This window comes from Tympanuchus pallidicinctus, unplaced genomic scaffold (genome assembly GCF_026119805.1).
Source record: "Tympanuchus pallidicinctus isolate F22 unplaced genomic scaffold, pur_lepc_1.0 scaffold8, whole genome shotgun sequence".
Lineage (NCBI taxonomy): Eukaryota > Metazoa > Chordata > Aves > Galliformes > Phasianidae > Tympanuchus > Tympanuchus pallidicinctus.
The window spans coordinates 52,127,404-52,147,717 of NW_026294802.1; the positions used below are offsets into that span (position 1 = coordinate 52,127,404).

The following is a 20,314-nucleotide window of genomic DNA, read 5'->3' on the forward strand; positions in this document are numbered from 1 at the left end:
AGGCAATGCGTGAACAGTCAGAGAGAGGAAAATGCCCTTATCTCAGCTCATCAAAAATACAAGCAAGCAAGCCACAGAGGGTCACAAATTAAAAATTAAATGCGTATTGACACAACACCGCACCTAAATTCTCCCTGCCAAGCAAAGGAAAACATCAGGCTCAAGTAATAACAACAAAAGGTGGTCAAAAGAGGCAATGCAATATCACTTATTCAAGAAGTGTTTTTAACAATTAAAAACTAAGCAGCAACCAACACAAGCACCACGACAGCCCCCAGTGCTAACGGCAGTATCCTGCTGTTAATACCTCCAACACAGGTAACACATCTGCTGTCAGGAACAAAGGCAACCTCCTCCTGTCTGCTGGTTACTACACACCTTAGAAAAGAAGCTAGTAAAATTCAGAATAACTATTAGGACAAAAGCACTGAAATACAACTTCAGCAGTCTGTTTTAGTTTTGTTATAGAACTAAAATAAAAGATAAATGAAAAGGTAGAATCAGCCTCCCAAGGAGGCTGTGGATGCCCCATCCCTGCAGGCATTCAAAGCCAGGCTGGATGTGGCTCTGGGCAGCCTGGGCTGCTGGTTGGCGGCTCTGCACACAGCAGGGGGTTGAAACTACATGATCTTCAAGGTCCTTTTCGACCCAGGCCATTCTATGACTCTAAAAGATACTGGTTTTCTCCTGGAACATTTAAAGGCACATGTGAGTGCACAGGATGCTAACACCTTTTGCTCTCTAACATCAGAAGCCAGTATTATTAAAAAAAAAAAACAACAACAAAACTTTCCAAATCTCTGTAACACTCTTAATAAAAAACTCCGTTAGAATGACTCTACCAAAATTTTAATGATACCCTGAAGAAGTAACTTCACTGCATTATAAGTTTTCAAGCATAAATGTGAAGTGGTTTTGCCTGAAAGTAGCAAAATAATTCTTTCTTCTTCAGAGCCAACAATTGGTTTGAGTAACAGCAAGAAAACCAAGCAAACAGGATGCTTTTCTCAACCATTAAAACTGCATTTTCCTGCCCCCTATTTGCCAACCAAGCCAAATTTCTTCAGATGTTGAATTCTACTGATTGTGGCAGACATTAGCACACGTTTGCATTCTGAAGAGCAACCATACAGATATATTGTGGTATTCAAACAAACACTTCTACAGAACTGTCTTAAACCTGACTAACATTAATCAGCTGGCTCAGCTGATAGCAAGGATTTGCCTACCAAGCTCTCGTGCAGTCAGAAAGCCTTCCTTGCTCATGTACTGCAATAAATAATTTAGAGTTGTTTCTTTTTAATGCCCCTGCTATTTTCAGATTTATTATTCTTGCTTCCTTCTGCTGTCTGGTATGCAGTTAAGAGCTACAGCTCTGGAATCTCTCACAAGTAGCAACTGACAGGAATGAATCCATCTCTTACATTTTGTAGCAGATCAATAATACTTCAAAAAGATTTTTAAGGAGAATCTTAAGTACTAATTAGTTTCATCCCTTCTATAAAAAGTAATGTACAGATTGAAAAAAATTAGGATGGGAACAGGCAACCTGAAGCATAATGATGCTCAGACAGGGATTAATATTATTGCAATAATGCAATGTTTACTTATCCAATAAAATCAGATGTCAGAAAAGGGATATTTTCGACCAACCATGGGAACAATATGTTCAGAACAAATATATCTATCCAGTTTCTGTCCCTAGACACATTCAGCAAACAGTGTTATTCAATTATTCTCACCAGAAGAAAGTTTCTTTCAACAATTCATTTTTAAAAGCACAAAGGATGTTATTACCTTAAAAATATACTCAAATCCAGAATTTCTTATGAAGTCAAGTGCACATAGTGTTAACGACAGCAAATAGTATAGAAAGCCACCAGTATAGTATAATAGTAGAGAAAGTCATCATCACTTCTGATGATGACAATTTCCCTCCCAGTTTCCTTTATTGAGGTAAGCTTGGTAAGGGATCAACTCAACATTCTCTGCTACAATGTTTACTGACAATCAATTAAGACAACACTAAACAGCTAACTTGGAAACTATTTCTCAGCTTGGGAATTTAACACAACTCTTAGAAAAACAAGGGCCCAACCTTGATGTTGTAGACAAGTCCCCTTAACTGCAACACAATTTTTACCCTTGAAAGTACATCCGGGTACACATTGTGCTGACCAAGTTCATACTTAGATACTGAGAGGTCTAATGCATCACAGATCACTCATTCCAGAGGAATATACAAGTAAATTACACTGATGTATTCCGTTACCTTATTTGACCATTTGTAGGCTTGAAGAAGTTGGCTGTAAAGAGGCGTTTTGTCCTGAACAGGATCCAGGCTCAGCAGCCCGCTGTTGTGCAAGGGATGGTTCTCAGATGGTTTACCAACCAGATTGCTCAGACGCTCCAGCTCACTGAAACACACAGGAGGTTTTTTTAAGTCAGATTTGGAGATACACACAGCTGAGTTGCGCAGTCCTCCTACAGAGACAGCAACCCCGTTTAAACTCTATTTTAATACCCACGAGTGTTTTAAATACTTGCCCAGTTTGATTAAAGAAACGTAATCACGGCCAAGCAGCTCAGAGCGGTCTGTTAGTCATAAAGCACACAGCTCTTCAGTAGAGAAAGTACAAACCAGGAGTCTGTAAGGCAGCCTGGAAAGAGCCAAACTACGGCACAACCTGCCTGCAAACACTTCCACCACCCAAGCCATTTTCTGAGCAAAGCACCCTCAGAAGCTAGAGAACTGCAAGTTGAAGCACCACTGCAATACTGTAAGTCATCACAGAATTAACAAGCAGGCAGATGCCCTATTATTTCAATAAAGCACTAGAAATTAATATTGTCCTCATGTAAAGACGCAGAACTGGTCCTAACCCTGGACATGGTCCTGCAAAGTTTGTGGTTGCTCTAATCAAACAGATGCATTCCAACCTCTCAGGGCAAGGAAGCATCTTTTGTTTCTCATGAGCAACAAGTACACCTGGAGAAGTGCATAAAACACTCAGCTAAGTATAAGCAGCATTTTTCCATTGGGAAATAAAAGCTCACTGCGAAAATGATCTATTATTACTTCATACCTCATTTGTCAAACACTACGTTTAATAATCACAAGAGTTAAGCATCTTTTCAAGTTTGCATTAATCAGCTGTAGAAGAAAGACTGGCTGCTTTGCCCAGATATAAAGTGCAGTTTTTTCTGAGACATAACTAATCAAATGCCTTTCCCCCTGACTTGTGAACTTAAATCCTACTATGATTGAACTCTAGAACTTCCACTAAATCAAGAGCAGGACTCAGCTCCTTACAAAAGGGTGATTTATGAAAATCTCAGTGAAAAAAAAGTCCCAAATATCTCAGTTTGCATTTAATGAAATTAATAAAAAATGAACACCAGTGATTGGGAACTAAGTAAATTTCCCTACCACAAAAGTCTTCTTAATTAATCATCATTTCCTAAAGTATCCATGGCCTGTATTCTTTCCAAGTCTCTTGTGTTGGGAACACTTATATATATGCTTAATATTTCTTGATGCAGGTACACAGTAAAATAAATGTGAATAAACAAAATAATCATAGAATGGCCTGGGTTGAAAAGGACCACAATGCTCATCTAGATTCAATCCTCTGCTCAGTGCAGGTCGCCAAACAGCAGAACAGGCTGCCCAGAGCCACATCCAGCCTGGCCTTGAATGCCTCCAGGGCTGGGGCATCCAATGATCAATAAATTCATTAATGTTGTGGAAAAGAGGGGTGAAAAAGGAACTTCACGATGAAGCTACTCTCATAACAGGTGTTAGGACAAGGACTAATTGCAAAGAGATGCTGAACGACTGCACAGCATTGAAACACTAGATGAGAAACTGCAATGTAAAGAAGTGTAACAGAGCACATGTGAAAATACAGGTCAGAACCTGTTGCTATCCATTGTGTTTGGAAGCAAGATGGTGCAGTTAGACTAGTCAGTTCTTCAAAAAGCTACTGATAAAGACAAGAAGGACAACCAAAGGGAAGGCACAACTTCCATGCTGGGAACGATGAGGCCTCTTCTAGCAAGACAAGGGGAAATGGTTTGAAATTGAGGAATGGAAGATTTAGGTTGGACGTCAGGGGAAAATTCTTTACAGGGAGAGTGCTGGAACAGCTGCCCACAGAGGTTGTGGATGCCCTGTCCCCGGAGGTGTTCAAAGCCAGGTTGGACAGCTCTGGGCAGCCTGTCTAGTATTAAAAGTGGAGGTTGGTAGCCCTGGCAGAGGGGTTGGAGATTCACGATCCTTGAGGTCCCTTCCAACCCTGGCCATTCTGTGATTCTTCAACTAAAAAACTTCAACTAAACTTCAACTAAAAAACAATAAAACCAAAGGGATACAACAGGAGCCCATTAAGTTGTGAGCAACATCATTCATAAACAAGATTAATGGCGTTCTTTCCTAATTGAAGGGAATAGGTAGGCAACAGGTGACATTCACTGAGCACTGATGGGCACACTGCAGCCCTGAGCCCTTAGGGGGCTGCACAGCCCAGCCGTTCCCACCAACGCTTCTGAAACGTATCAGCCTCCACTGCACAGCCACGGCTCTGTATGTTAACCTCCCAGCTTTCGGTACAGCTTTACATCACCTGGATGCTACGATTACTCACAGCCAAAGAAATGCCCACTTCTAGTTTTAACACAAACCTCGAGAAAATAGAAGAAAATCTCCCCACCCTCCACCCCGCACACCTGGGCACGGCGCCTCGCAGCCACCTCGCTTTGCCTACGACACAAACCACCACGAGCAGCACTCCTCCCTTCGGAGCGAAGCACCCAGGAGAGGCACCGCTGGCTCTTATGAACAGCCAAAAACTCGCCCCGCCCGCACAGCCGCCCGGCCCAGCCGCGCTGCCACGCGCCGCTCACCCCAAGTCCCGGCTGACGGAGTGCAGGCTCTCCTGGAAGGCGGCCACGAAGCCCTTCTCTCGGCCTTCCAAGGTCTCTTTGTTCCGCATCCCATCCTTCAGGCAGTCGAAGACCCGCGTCACGCTGGAACGCAGAGCCTGGATGGCGGCGATGGCTTGGGAGAAGGCCTCCAGGTTCACCCCGGGGCTCAGCACCCCGTCCGCCATCTTGGCCCGCCCGGCTCCCTCCCTGCGGCGGCCGGCGGCGGCGCGGGGCACGCTGGGAAATGTAGTCCCGCAGCGGCGGTGCGGGGCACGCTGGGAAATGCTCCCTGTCCCGGGCCGGGGTCGCTTCCTGAGCCTTTTTGTATCGCCCGTTCGAAACAAACAGCTGAGGAAACGTCTGCCTGGTGCTGGGCGGTAGCCGGGGCGAAAGACGTGAATGCTGGTGTGCGCATCTCTGAAATACCCGTCTTCTTCCTCAGAATGCTCGTTTTTCCGTCCCGATTGCTCTCTTTCCATCTGTTTCCCCAGTTCTCTGCTAGCAGCATCCTAGCTACCTCAGGTGCTGGGGGTCATTGTCCTCCGTTCGACATTCTGAATGGATTTCTGCAGGCACAGAGACAGAAATAAAAGCACTTAAAATCACAGAACGGCCTGGATTGGAAAGGAGCACAATGCTCATCCAGTTCCAACCCCCTGCTGTGTGCAGGTCACCAACCAGCAGCCCAGGCTGCCCAGAGCCACATCCAGCCTGGCCTTGAATGCCTGCAGGGATGGGGCATCCACAGCCTCCTTGGGCAACCTGTGCCAGTGCCTCACCACCCTCTGCATGAAAAACTTCCTCCTGATATCCAACCTAAACCTCCTGTCTCAGTTTAAAACCATTCCCCCTTGTCCTGTCACTGCCCTGTCCTGCAGCTGCAGGCTGGCAGGGCTGCCTCTGTCTGCCCTACACCCATGAACAGGTGCTCTTCAGCCAACAGGGTGAGGACCTAGCCTTAATTATCTGATGTTTGCAAAGGCCTGTGGGATTTGGAAGTGCGAGCACTGTGCTAATAAGCACTGCTGGTTTGATTTTATGGCAGCTTCTGATGCAGCCACCAGCCCTTGGCTGAGATTGGTGTTTTCGCAGTTTCTAGAATAAATAACAACCTCTCCCATACAGGTATTAATTAAATTCGGCAAGCAGAATTCGCACAGATTCTTTACTCAGAGATGTTTTGTGTTTTTTTTTTTTTAATATGTAAAATGGAAATGAGGCTGCCAAGGAACAGCAGAGGTGTCAGTGGCCAAGTGAAGCGAGGCTTTGCTCTCTGCTCAGTGACACTTTCCTGTCTATCATCCCATGGATTCTGAAAATTGCATCTGATCAATTAGATGTTCCCAGACTACATGCAAGTTACTGACCAGTGAAACCCTATTACTTTGCATAAAAATCAGGCAAATGAAATGGGTATGCTCCTTCAGCTCTGATCTAAATAATGCTCTCCTATCTCAGCACAGAGGTAAAGCAGGACTGGAAGCAATATGGTCTGAAGCAATACAGCTCAGCCCACATAAGCAGTGGAATGTATAGTGCTGTACTGCAGAGAATCAGCAATGGATTGAGTCTATGTCTCCTTTCAGAAACAAGGAGTCAAGTTCTCTAGCCAAAACTCCCTTTCCCTCTTATTTCTCCTCATTTGCCACCAATAAAAGCAGAAGTCTGCATAGTTTGGCATGCTTGTTTTTAGGGCATGCCTTGCCTAAACTGCACACTGCTTCTTTTCCCCCCAGAAAATATTCCTTGTGTGCCATCTTGCCCCTACCAATACAGTAATTCCATCTTCACTACAGCTATATCCAAAGCTGGCATTACAAAATGCCAGGGTATCTCCTTTTGCCTTAATATCACTAGTTACACATAAAACAAAAATCCAACTGGTGTTCAAAATGTGCACTGCTCCTTCCTATCTGACAGCTGTTGAGTGGGCACCTGCAAAATGGTGTGGGCAGCCTAGGATACATACCCACATCTGAAAAGCATCAGAACTGACATTCTTCAAAGCCTTCAGCAGTAGTTTCAGGACCTGGTGATCTCCCTTCAAATGAACAAAACAAAACAAAACACACATGGGCTAAATCCACACTGGGGTGTAGAGATGCAACCAGCAGCTGCAGGCATGGAGCAGCCTGCTCTGTTATTTCAGCATTCTGACCAGCCTAATGCACGCTGCCTCTCAGCACTGCTCATCAGCTTTGGCAGACTGCTATGCCAACATGATTACACTGCAGCTAGCCCAGTTATCTCCACACACTGCTGCTCTGTGCCATGTGGACAGACTAAGAGATGGGGTGGAGCGGGCTGCAGCGTTCTGCCAGTTCTGGATGTGTTTTGTGGCTAGAGACAGAACTGAATGCTGGGTGCTGCCTGTCTGATAGCGTTTGTAAGCTCTGAACTCACGTGGAGAGGTGTGAGGTGGTAGAGGAAAAGAGGTAACAATCCACAGCAGCACTGAATGCAGCTGGACAAGTAAAGCACGCTTCTCTCAAGAAGCAAAAACTTATCTGGGGAAGATGTAATTATGTCACAGAGTTGACCATGACAAATTAAGACAAACCTTTCACACCAAAGTACATTATGGTACTCATATGGCAGCTACTAGGAATTAAGTGGGCTGTGATTAATCAGCAACACCAAAGAATTGGGATGCTTTCTAAATCCTTTCAGAAGCACTGAAAGTCATTTGTTAGGGAAGAAAGGGCCCAATTAGAAAAGCATTCCCATTTAAAAAGAAATAATTTAGTTGCCAGGAGAGAAAACTAATGATCACTACTGAGTTTCATAGCAAGTGCAGGTAGCCTCCCTTTAATGCCTGGACAAGACAAACATTGCAGTAAATATTGCAATGTACGTAATAAATCACACTGTAGGAAACGATCTTCATCTTCCTCTGAAATAGATAAATGCTGATCTTCATTCCATGGCAGTCTGGACTGATACCCACCAGCAGGTCCCCTCCATTTCTTCATGCTTCATCACTACAATCTTGACAGTCTTTCAGATAAATGCAATAAACGGATATGGGGTTTTTGTTCAAATCATTGTCAGGTTCAATAACACCGTTAGCCAAATATTCTCGCAATTTTGCCATCCATTTCTTTCAGGATTTCAGTCTTGTTTGCCACAGATCATACTACACAATGCAGTCTCGAAGCAGACAAGCTGTGGGTTTATGAACCCAGGCCTGGGGCTTCCTCCTGGAGAAAAGAATGCATCCTACCTGTTTCTAGACTGTGTGGGAATGGCTAAGATACTTCCAGATGTGGAGAAGCCTTCATCCTCAGTGCCATTTCTTATTGCTCCCTGAATCAGAATCTTCCACTATAGCCAAGAGCAGCGAGTGAAAACCTTCTGCCAGAACAAAGAGTGAAACAGCAAGCAGAGCTGACAATAATGTGGTTATCATCACTTTTCCTGTGGGGTGATTGGAGTAACTCAGAACTGTTTCAGCTCTCAGGAGGCGTAGCTCTTATTAGAAATGATCTTCCCTCCCAACACAGTGTATGGAGAGCACACCTGGAGACTTCCAGTCTCCTTAGGGGTCACTGCAAGAATGGGAATCACACTTTGGGGGTTGCTGATCAGCTCCTCGACCAGTACCTTCTCTCCATTTGTGGTTATAGAGTGCCCACATCACACACACCAGCACACAGCGGATTTGTCAGCAGAGCTGCTGAGGACTGGATGGATGATGACTCTCAATTTCCCTTTTGTCTGATGAAACCAGCACCCTTGATATCAGTTTTAAGGTGATTCAGAGATTTGCTGCTCTTCTGTGCTGTGTCTGGAGTTTCAGCCTCCAGGGAAGTCAACCCAGCACCTTATCCCAGCACTGAATTTGCATGAGGAGCGTAAAGCTAAACACAAAAAGTAAACCGTATCCAGCAGAACTCATGATGTATTTTATGCATGTAGAAAATCCGTCCCAAAATATGTCACATTTTACTTGCAAAAATAAAAAGCTGCTGTTTTATTCTGCAGAGGAATATACTCAGCCTCTTCTTCAAGCATTCAGTGATCAAGTGTGGAGTCTGATGTAAAACCAAATGGGAAGAACCTATCATTATTTAAAGGCTACGTAACTGCTTAAAATTAGAGCTGTGAAGGCATCGAAAAATACCAGAAATCACAGATGGTTTGCAGATAAATTCACATTGCATTTAGTCCACTCAACATCTAAAAAAAAACCCCATGCTTTTGCCTTGCTGTTCAGTCTGACTGTTCATGCTTGCTCAAAACATACTTCTGTCTTTAAATTGGGCTTTGAGTCATGTTCTGTTGCCCTATACATTCAGATCCCAGTCACTTCAGAAATCTGCACATGTATTTTTAAATGATGCAGTTAAAATTTAATCTATTTTGCACATTTTCAAAACGACAACTATCCAAAGCAGGTTAAATAAGGCATCAGCAGGGACAAAAGAGCAGCAAAAACAGCCACGTAGCTCTGCATTATGCAAGTGTCTGAGACACAATGACCCAATTGCTGCTTCTTGCTCTCATTGATGATTCTGCAGTGTTAGAATTGGTCAAACTTGTCTTCTGTACCTGAGGTCTGCAGGATAAGGCTTTTACATCATTCTGGGATAGTCCTTAATTCTGTGAATTGTCTGGTTTCATCCCATTTGCATTTTTTTTCTTTAATTATTATTGCTGGGCTGTATTTTTGAATATTCTATCTTATCCCTCAGGATTTCTATCTGACACTGTTTCACTCCGCTTCCCTTGTCATAGGGGGTCAGTATTTGGCACAGTCATTCTAGCTTCACTGCCCAGCAAGGGTCAGCAGAATTTGGATATGATGCTTTAATCCCACCTTACGAGTTCCCTGCATAACCCTGGAGATAGGGTTTTACAGCAGGGAAGGAGAAGCTTGAAATATGGTGGTTATTCCATACTTGGTTGGGCACATTCACTCCATGTAGCACGTCTTTGAAGAGGTGCATCCATGCGTCTGCTCCCATGGTGGTATGATGGAGCCCATCACACAATATATGGTCATTCTTGGCAGGACCAAGCTCTAACATACAACTGAGACAAGCAGAGGTTAGTTTCCCCCCAGTCTCTTGAAGAAAAAGAAAAAAGACAAAAACCCAACGTGGTACTGAATGGGAACTGCTGAGCCACGGCCTGAACCTCTGATTGATCACCTGAGGCGAGCACTGAGTCAGCCAGAGGAGCACAGGGGAAGGCAATTCACTGTGCTGCTGGAAGGGGTGCAGCCTGGCTCCTAGAGCTGTTTAGGAGCTGGCTGCCAGTGGGGAAGAATCTCTTCTGAAGATCTGCTCTGCTGGAGTTTTGTGAGTGAGGCCAGGATAGAGGGAAGCTTTCTATCCCTTCTCTTTTTGTTATCACTATCTGCTTTGCCAAACTCTCTTGTTTATTTTGTAATTATAACATCTTAATAGTCATTGATTATACGGGTACAATCATGTTCAAAGTGTTCTAAAGATCCCAATTGGTAAATATTATTTGGGAGGAGCCTTGCTGTAGCAGCGAGACCTGATACGAATCGGATTCAAGCACGATTTTTGCTATCATCAGCTTTATTGCTTCTAAGTACGAATGCAGCATGCCAAGCAACCATCCTGCCCAGCTCTGAGCTTAGCTTTCTCCATTCCACCAGCCGCATGCCAAGAGCCATTTGTTCCAGTACTCATCATAAAAGCCAAGAGATTCCTCCTAACTCTTCATCCTAATTAAGTTACTTGCTGGCTTTCATAAACACCTCTCCATCCACCAATCAATCTCAGCAGGATTTTTAACAGATGAAATTGGGCTGAACTGCCTTGAAAGCATCAGCTACCCTACAACAAAGTCTTGTTCTCTAATCTTCAGCTTTAGTTACATTCCTCCTTTAATTTCTTCTCCAGCTGTAAGAGAGAGAGGCCAACAACAAAGATAACTTCAGTCAAACGTGTTTAAAACTGAACGTTCCCTTCTTTTTGGCAGCGTGAGCTTACACACACACTGCAGTCACACTGCTTGTGTCACATGAGCAGGGAAGGAGCAGAGCCACGTGTGATCAGCAGATCCAGCACAAGTTGGATTTCGTTCCTGAAACTGTTATCCAAAAAAGACTTTGCTTTTTTTCTCAGGCCAATGTGGTAAATGGTGTCCAGTTAGCTGAGGAAAAGGTCAGAGGCATTTTAAAGTAAAGAAAGGCCATTTCTGTCAGCTGAATCCAATTCAGAGTGATATATTATCCCCAAAGGAGCAAGAGAAGAAAAATCCTTATTTGCTTTATTTCTGCATATTCTGCTCACAGCTACCTTGCTGCATTCCTTCTGTGGAACTGAGCTATGTTTTCCAGCAGAAAGCAGTCAGTCCTTCCTGAAACAAGACAGACGTTGCCTAAACAATCATCCCCTGGAATTCGCAGGTCTTATTCCATACTTCAGTATTTAAGGTCTCAAAATAAATAAATAGAAGTGACATCCATCTTCCCTCTTAAAAAAAAAGAAAAAAAGACTGAACAAAAAGATTCTGCTTCTATCTGGAGATTATTTAGTGCTCTGTTATTGACACGGCGTCTATTGAAAGATTTAAAGATAAAAATGCAGTGCATTCAGGTAGTGATCGTTTTTCATCGTCACTTAGTGGCAGTGCAGCCTGCAGTCAATTGCAGCTGATTTATCTTTTCTGATATTGATTGTGTGCAGGGCTTAGCTGTGCACAGGCACCTGGCTCTGTCTGTGCCAAACTGCTGCAAGAAATGCAAAAGGAGAAGGCAAGAGTTGTGCCAAGCAATCTTATTTTCTTTCTAAATTGCTTAATTATTTCCTTTAAAGTGATGAGATAAGCTGCTAGAAGGTAATTAGCTTATGGACACCAGGCATTTCCTGCCAGGAAGAGGGAGCAGCAGACAACACAGCTTCCCTGTATGGCTCAGTCTACAAAGTGTTATGGGAACTGGGCTTAAGGCACCAGATATCAATGAAAAACTCAGGTATCAAAGAAACAGATCTTTTGCATATTTGCATAAAGTGCCAGTAGCAATTGGACAGAAAACATGATGGTGTAGCAATTGGACAGATAATATGATGTGAGAGGCATTACACCAGAGGCGCAACGATAGAAGGACCTGCAAGACAGACAGATGCTATAAAGGAAGGGAAGAAGATTACTCACCCATATCAGAAAATTCCAGGTTTGCAGGGGAAAGCTCCACCAAGGAAGGATTTCCAGAAAGAGAACCCACCCCAGTGCCAGTCAGCCCTTAAATGAGGTCTAAGAGAGGTGCACTCAGGTTCCACCCCTTCTGGTCACACACACGAATTGCCTTCACCTGTGCTGTGCTGACCCACTCCTTTCCCCAGGTGCTCTATCAGTTCAGGCCGTGACTCAACAGTTCCCATACAGTGCCACTCAGGTCCCAAACTTCCCATCATCTCTGAGGCAAAGCTGCTCCTATCTGTTCTCATGAGGATGCTTGTGACATCATGGAAAGATTCCCTTTGTCTTCCGAATGTCAGAAGGCAAATGTCTGAGAACTGAAAATATTATCAGGAGGGTTTGAATGCTCCAATTCCAAAACTCCATGCATGATTTTTGTATGTATGAAAGAAGAATTAATTCTGGTCACCTTCTGAGCTTGGAGTGAAGCTGGAAAAATTACAAATTACAAAAAAAAAATCCCAAACCACACAACATTGAGATGCGAGGCGGGACCTGTTTGTTCACAAGGAGCGCTGTATTGGAACCCAGACTTCTGTCTTAAGCACGTCTGCTATTTTAAACAGAGCCAGATTTCTATAGATGCCCCTCTTCACTGAAGCCAAACCCAGTGGTAAGTGCTGATACAGAGGCTGTGAATGTGATGACTGAATAATGCTTGCGGGAATCCTTAAGAGACCCAGAAAGCTTTCTCCAGAAGCTGTCATGCACCTCCCTGATGGATCACAGCTCACAAACCATAAATGCACTTAATGTGGGGAGCAGTCAAGACCAGGTCTCCAGCTTCCTACAGCGATTGCTCTGTTATGGAGTGAAAAGGCACATTTGTGCTGTTTCTCTTACCGGAAACCAGCTGAAATGTGACCCAGACACCTTTAAAGCATCTGTGTATCAGCCTTACGTATGAAGGCAGGAAAAGAAGCATGCAAAGGGCTGCAATGAATGAGCAGACCGTGCAGCCTCAGCTCTGCAAGCAGCTTCCTCATCCAAGTGGTGTCAGTGAGCTGGGAGGCAGTGCTTTGTGTGCTCCCTGGAATCCTGCTAGCTAGTAAGAGAAGCACAGAAATCCTGTTTTTGTCTTTTATTCCATTGTGGTTGGATGTTTCTTCTTAAGACCTTTGCTAACTACCATGCTAAATATAGCAAAAGCTGGAGCAAAGAGGAGCTTAACCAAATTGTAGGAGGAAAGGACCTTCTCAGAGTTTCATCTGGATGTGTATGTCCATGGCACAGCATTAACAACCACATATCCCATAAAGGAACACAACACAGCACGGGAGCAGTGGGACACGATGTCATTCAGGTCAATACTATTCATTCCACAGTTGCACCAGACCTTCATGTGGCTGTCATTTATCCACAATCCCTGTGGTGGCTTTGGGCTCTCCCTCTCCTGTGGATCACAGGAGACACAAGCTCTACGCATTTCTTCAAGAAAGCAAACCTATTTAATTCCTTGTGCTCCCTGCTTTTTCCTCCCACTCCTGTTAGGGAGACCCAGCTGATGAATTCATAGCACAGCAAACATTAAGATTTGTCTGCAGGAAATACCTCCAACTGAAAAGTGCATCCCTTATCCTAGAGACAGCGACTTAACCACAACCAAGCAAGCTGAACAAGTAAAACACATACGTACAAGTTCACCCCAAGCATGAACTTCAAGATGTTCTCTCCATTTTCTCCTTCCCTGTTAATCATGTGCTACTGAGTTTCATTTTCTAATCACTTCTGTAAAATCCAATCTTCTCACAGAGACCTCATCTTTTTACATTCCTATGCAGCAAGCTCTGACTGATCCGAAACCTTTTGATTAATCATCTCTTAACAGATTTATCAATCTGTTCTCAAGCCTGTACATGGGAGCATGCATGTTCAGCAGAGCTTTCTTCTATAACTTGATCTGCTACACTATTTTGGAGAACTGTTTCAAATTGTGCCAGCTAACTCCTGCTATTTGCAGACATGGGAGGTGGGATTGTACAGCATGAAGGTTTGCCAAGGTAGCTATATGAGTATACTAGCAACAGGAGATTTCTTCTCCTGCAGCTCATTCTGGTCCTTCAAATATACTGTACTAGCAGAAGGACTTCCACTGCATCAGCAGAAGGGTTTTGTTGGTAGGACATTACTTTCACTCTTTGCAGTGCAAGTCAATATAGCAACGATAACACAGCTTACAACCAGGAGTCATCGTTTTCTCCTCAGTATTCACAGCTGCCAGAACAGGAAACTGGTCACCGCCTTCGAGAATACAGAGTGGCTGAACTCTGCCTCCAAAAATAACCTGCACTTTTCATCCATTCTCTATTCTTCTCCTTGCAAGGCTTTCCTGCACAGATAACAACATTAAACAAATTAGCAAATTACTCCCTCTGCAAGAGCTGGGTCGTATTTCACCATTAGAGAAGGAGTCTTATTTCTGCTTGGGTAAAAAGAAATCCGCAATAGCAATGTCTCCTATCCTTCATGTATTAGTGTTTCCCTTTCATTTTGTCATAGTTAATGCCTCAGCATTCCATCTTAAAATAATGTCAATAAGTACAAATCTCGCTGCTTTATTTTAGGCGCTGCTCAGGAGTGACAGCAGCGCCCAGATTGGGAATGTTGCTAAAAGGATTGCTGGAAGATTTGAAAAAACACATCTAAGCTGTTCCTGAGTGACAAAAAGGGAAAAGATCATTTCAGGCACAACAGCAAGAAGCTACAAAAGCGTGTTATTTTCATCGTTGGCCTAAAAGCCAAACAAGATTCTCTCATAGTCATCCTAGCACTGCAGTTTTGTGAGCTCATGGTGTTCTGTTCTGGCCTTTGCTGTGGGATGTTGCCCTGTGACACTGACATGAAGGATCATGCCCTGAGTTCTGCACTCTGGTGCCCCTCTTTGGCTGTCATACTCAATTTCAGACAGGAAAAACCCAGTGCAGAACACTGATCCAGTTCTGTCTGATTTGTCAGTTAACAAACAGCCCAATGTATGTAAGCCAAAACCTCTGCAGACCAAACAAATAAGACTTCAAAAACTTTCAGGGAATCATAAAACCATAGAATGGTTTGGGTTGGAAGGGGCCTTTAAGATCATCCAGTTCCAACCCTGTAGGCAGGGACACCTTCCTTCAAGTTTAAAGCTCTCTATTGCTATGCAGTGAAAATACCTTATAAATGTTATGGGCCCTAGCACTGACATATTCGTTTTCTAATGCCCGAAAAAATGACAGATATCCTCTTGGCCATTGAATAAAAAGGCAAGGCCCTTTACAAGCCTATTAGGAGAAAAATATTTGCAACAAAGTACCAAGGAAAATCCTGCCATTACTTTTTACAGCAATTTCCTTGGAAGAGTCCTTTCTACAGAGAACAGCTGGACTTAATTGCAAATGAGCTGAGTGAAGGAAGTGCATCTGATTGCAGAGGTAATAAAATTCACACTTGACACCTTAATTTTTTTAATATATATTGGCCACCATCACATCACCGCAGTTGCTGGATTGCAGGTGAAAGCTCTCCAAGCTCTGGCAGGAGAGCAGGGAACAGAACAGCTCGTGGAGTCCTTCAAAGCTTGCTGCTTAAGCCACAGCTTTTTAATGCTATTGATTCCTAACAATCGATACTTTTTTCAATAAGAAACTCTCATATTACCCTTTTTCCCAACCACCCTTTGTGATGAACTTGGTTAGGATGAAAAAGCACTTAATGGCTTTCTTTTGAGGTCTTTTTTTTTTTTAATTCCATTTCCATTGCAGTCTCCTCTTCCTGACCAAGTTCAGCCCCAGCCCTGCTGGCTGACACCACATTGCTGTGCAGAGGGAGGCCAGATCTTCTCCAGTGTCAACGTTTGACCCAGAAAAACCAGTTTGTTTGAAATAAACGCAGTTGCAACCACATCAGCCTATTGCAGCTAAGATTTTTGCTTAATCTACCACAAAAAGCGGGAAGTTATGCTTCTTCATCCTCCCTGTCATATTTCTGTTAACGACTTAGCTAGCAGTGAGCTTAATGAACAAGGCTTTTAGGTACATTTTTGCTATTATATTTGAATCAAAGCATCATTTCTGCTGGGATTCTTCTAGGATGACTTTTTCCAAAGCTTGTTGTCTGCTGTTGGGAAACGCAGCCCTTCTGCATCACGAGAATACAAAACCTTGCTTAGAGAGGGACCCGAGGGAGTCAGAACTGTGGCTGCTGCCACCTAAGATTGCATAAATTCTGAGTAACATCGCCGACTAATTGCAGGAAAACTATTTCTGCTGGAATCTACACTGAGTGAACAGCAGCAGCAGTGTTTGCTGGCAGGGCAGTAAGTGTAACAAAGCTGGAATTAGCCCTAAATCTGCCCAGATCCTCCTGATAGCAGCACGTGCTCCCCGCTGGGAGTGGGACCTTCATCCACTTCTCAGCCCCACCGAATTTCTGCTGAAGGAAACGTCGCGATGCTCTTCTCACCCTCTCCTACCTCCTAACCTGAGAGGTTTATTCCCCAACAAAACCACATTTCTACACACACAGTTCTTTTCCACCAACATACTGTGAGCAGAAGCCGATGGTCAGGGCTCATAACAAACAAAGGCTGCTTTTGCTTTCTCTTCTTTTTTTTTCTTTTCTTCCCAGAGTAACACTGTGCAAGGCATCCCAGCACTTCAGAAACACCCTGCTGCTCCACAGACACCTACCCTGACGTTAATGAGAGCCTCGTGGAAAGGCTGCTGCAGAATCTGTAACAGCGAGCTTTCCTCAACCACAAGAGCACTCTGTAGCATAAGCAGCAATGCAGCTATGCCCACAAGTGTGCAGGTAAGGCTGGTAAATATTTGATAGACTATTTGTTACATGGGATACTAAGCATAAATATTTAGTGTAATATTTATTTACTTTTATATCCTATGTTTAGAATAATGTTACGTCTAAAGGCAAGCGTGCATTCAGATGTTTGGTCTAGTAATACTAACAGATGTGCTTAGGTAAGACATTAAATACAGAGACACAATGCAGGCAGGGAAATGAAAGGATTATCTAACAAGACACGCATACATATTCATGTTTCGTTTTCTTTGTAGAGCTATTACACCATGAGAAATAGATACCCTGTAAACACCAGCCTCTTTTTATAAGGTGGGTTGGTTGGCTTTTAGCATGACTTTTTGGTTGGTAGGGAATGACCTTGAGGAGCAGCATGACAAAATGCTGGGGGGGCATTGGGGCAGATGTGCGGACATCACCCCCACAATGCTAAGAGCACAGGCAGACCTCGTGCCTCTTCCATAGAGTGAAATGGAACTGGGGCTGATTCTTTGGAGAAACGCAGGGTGCAATCATTGCAAAGGTAAATATTTCCTAAGAGAAGCCCTGGGAATGCATTATCTCCCTAGCAAGGCTGCGACTCATTCTCTGTAAGGCTGCCTTTTGCCTCCATCCCAAAATAGAGGTGGCATACAGTTTGACGCATCAATATTTATTAGAGCTCGCAGTGCAGCAATAGCCCTGTATGAGAGCTGACTCTATTACAGAAAAGACCTGCATTATAGCAAGAGGTGGCCCTTCACATGGATTTGCTTTTTCTGCCTGATAACACATTTTGGACTGCAGTCTGTGTATACATTGAGAACTGCTTTTACAGCTGCATCACATTGATGATGACAGCCGATATCTCCAGCTGAGGGCCTGTCCCAAGAGTCCCTTCAGTTCTGACTTTTTTTTTTTTTTTTAATTAATTAAATGAGGTTAATTGAAAAATATCTGTTTGTATGTGCAGGCACAAGCACTATTTCTTTTGGACCCCCAGTCAAAGCATCAGTGCCGGCTTGGCAGGAATACAGTGTGCCAAAGTAGAGGAGCCATCCTTGGAGGACCAGTAAAGCAATAAAAAGCACTTAATCTCTAATTCATGGTCTTAAATATGGCCCACATTGCCTGGGACTGGTCTCACAACCACTCCACAACGACCTCAATGCAATGTGCAGTGGCAATGGTTCCACTCTTAATGGATGCTTGCTATCTGCTTTACAAAAATCCCACTGTCACTGTTTGTATCTGTTGCTCTTTTTTTTTTTTTTTGCTTTTTTTTTTTCTTAGCATGCACTGTCTTTTTAGCAATATGCCTGCTGAATATTAACCACTCTAACGATCCCAGTGCAGTTCCGTAGTGCTGCTGCTTCCTTCAGTGCTAGCAGAAGTGATTTTCTGCCTTTGTAGCAATTTCAACAGAGGCCAAGGACTGGCAGAGCTACAGCAGCCAAGCATCCTTCCTCCTTTGCCAGTTCTGCTGCACAGGGTGGAAAACTTTGATTGCCATTTTGCCTTATTGATACTAATCCCACAGTGCTGATGCCTTTGGCTGAGCTCTGTGTTACACTGGGTGAAGAGATGCTCAGAGTTTCCTTCTGAGAGTTGAGGACTTGCTAATGCAATAGCAGTGCAAACTGCTACCCTGGTACCAAATCCAGAACCTTACTTGTGGGGATGAGGAGACAGAACTAATTTAGTATGCCATCTTCCTGGGTAGATTAGTCATTGCCCTGTAGGGAATGAAACCACAATGCCATCTGTCCTGAAAAATGGGTTAGTCTGGAAACAGAAGAGGAAGACTGATCATGGGTGCTTTGACACAGGGTAATCTGTAACCTTGCTGCTCACGTCCTAAGTGTGCTTGGAAGAACTGGGGAACAGCAGAGGCAGGAAGGAGCCCGAACTGACCTCTCCTGTGTGCTGTCAGCATTTCACCTCTTCAAGTGCTGCTCTTCCTTCCAACTCATTGAGGTGCAGCCAGGACCTGCCCTGCCCTGCACCCTGGGCAGGAAACCTGTCTGAGTCTGCTAAGAAGGCTCCTCTCCTCTGTGCCCATTTGACTTGCCCCCCCAGCCTCCTCCCTGGCACACTTCAGTTTTCATTGACTGACTGCTAAGATTGTGCCTGACTTCATTGAGATGCTTTTAAAATCTTCATCTTTGCTGTTTGTATTGATTAGCTTTGCCCTCTTAATGGGCTATTTTTTGTCTCTTGGCCTGTTGCACCAGCGGGTTGTATATTACTCTTTGTATGGATTCATAGCTGTGAGTACGGTTGGGGACCAGCACTGAGAAAGGATGCTGATGTTTGGAACAAAGACCCCAAATTATCTTTTGGTGCTTAGGAAACCATTCACAGTGTGAAGAAAAAAAAAACCACCAAAAACAAGAAGAAGATAAAGAATCTGATCGCTGCGCTCTTCTGCATAAATAAATAAAGCAAAAGCAAAAGTTGGAAGGAGGAGAGCAAATTGCTCTTCAACAGGGTGAGTGTGTTTAATAACTCAGAGAGCCAACACGCCAACTTCATCCCTGCAGCCATTGGTTCCCAGCTTAAAAATAGAGAAGTAGCAATTAATAGTTTGCATTTACGCAGTATTTTTGCAGATTAACCTCTCCAGAGAAATCCCACCCAAAACTGAATGCAGCCACTCCTGCAGTGGAAAATGGTAGGAGTTCAATTATGCATTGCAATACCATGCAAGAACTCAAGTCAGGGATATTATATAGAAATAAAAATAGAGGGGCAAGGTTCAGAGTGAGAGGACTCAGTTACTCTGGTTAGCGTTGCTTTATGCAGCACAGCTCATCGTCTGCCTTCCAAAGCTGTGGCTGAATGGTTAAAATATTACAAGGAGGGATTACAAGTACACTTCAGTTCATATCTCATCTTACAGCTGGCTTCTCCCAGAGCCTCCGGCACGACGCTGCTGCATTCATCCAGTATTGATTCTGGGGAAACAGAGCTCCTGAACTCCCAAACAATGTTTGCAGCACGGAAGGTTTGCATTGAGATCTGTCGTCAGGACACTGACCCAGCAGCCCTGGCAGTCTGTGAGAGCTGCAAATATCACATTGCAAGGTGATGGGAGTTCGGCCCATTGATCTGATGGCCTCAGCCTCTGGGAATGTGCCCAGGGCACGAGTTAGCATGGATCTCAGAGAACAACTGCAGACAGAAGAGCTGTCCCACAAGCAGATGATTCTCCTGGCTGTTCTCTCTGCAAAACGCTGCTTGCCATTTCCAAGCCTCACTCAAAGCCTCCCCCCATCCCCATTATTGTTCAGCATCAGTTGGTAACCACGAGGCAGGGACCAGCTGCCACTTTCAGTCCCCTTTGTCGAGTGCTTGCGCCTGGGGTTTGACATTCGGTTGCCTCATTCCCATCAGCTCACTGATACCCCCTGCGGGGTTTGTTTAGCAGCGCCTG

The 20,314-nt window shown here is 44.0% G+C and overlaps 1 protein-coding gene and 1 long non-coding RNA gene across 3 annotated transcripts in view; both read right to left on the reverse strand.

The window, feature by feature from the left end:
- Positions 1-5,155, reverse strand: part of MED27 (mediator complex subunit 27) — an 80,608-nt gene extending 75,453 nt beyond the window's left edge. For both annotated transcript variants that reach the window (XM_052669359.1, XM_052669358.1), the window contains exons 1-2: positions 4,906-5,155; positions 2,273-2,417 (exon numbers count right to left, since the gene is read on the reverse strand). In XM_052669359.1, coding sequence (XP_052525319.1) covers positions 2,273-2,417; positions 4,906-5,111 — 351 coding nt within the window. In that variant the 5' untranslated portion in view covers positions 5,112-5,155. The remainder of the gene's footprint in view (positions 1-2,272; positions 2,418-4,905) is intronic.
- A 5,676-nt stretch (positions 5,156-10,831) lies between these two features.
- LOC128073567 (uncharacterized) lies at positions 10,832-12,118 on the reverse strand. Its single transcript, XR_008202761.1, has 2 exons — positions 12,061-12,118; positions 10,832-11,262 (listed from the first exon to the last, which is right to left on the reverse strand). It is a non-coding gene; the product is annotated as an uncharacterized LOC128073567 (long non-coding RNA).
- Between the last annotated feature and the right edge of the window lie 8,196 nt (positions 12,119-20,314).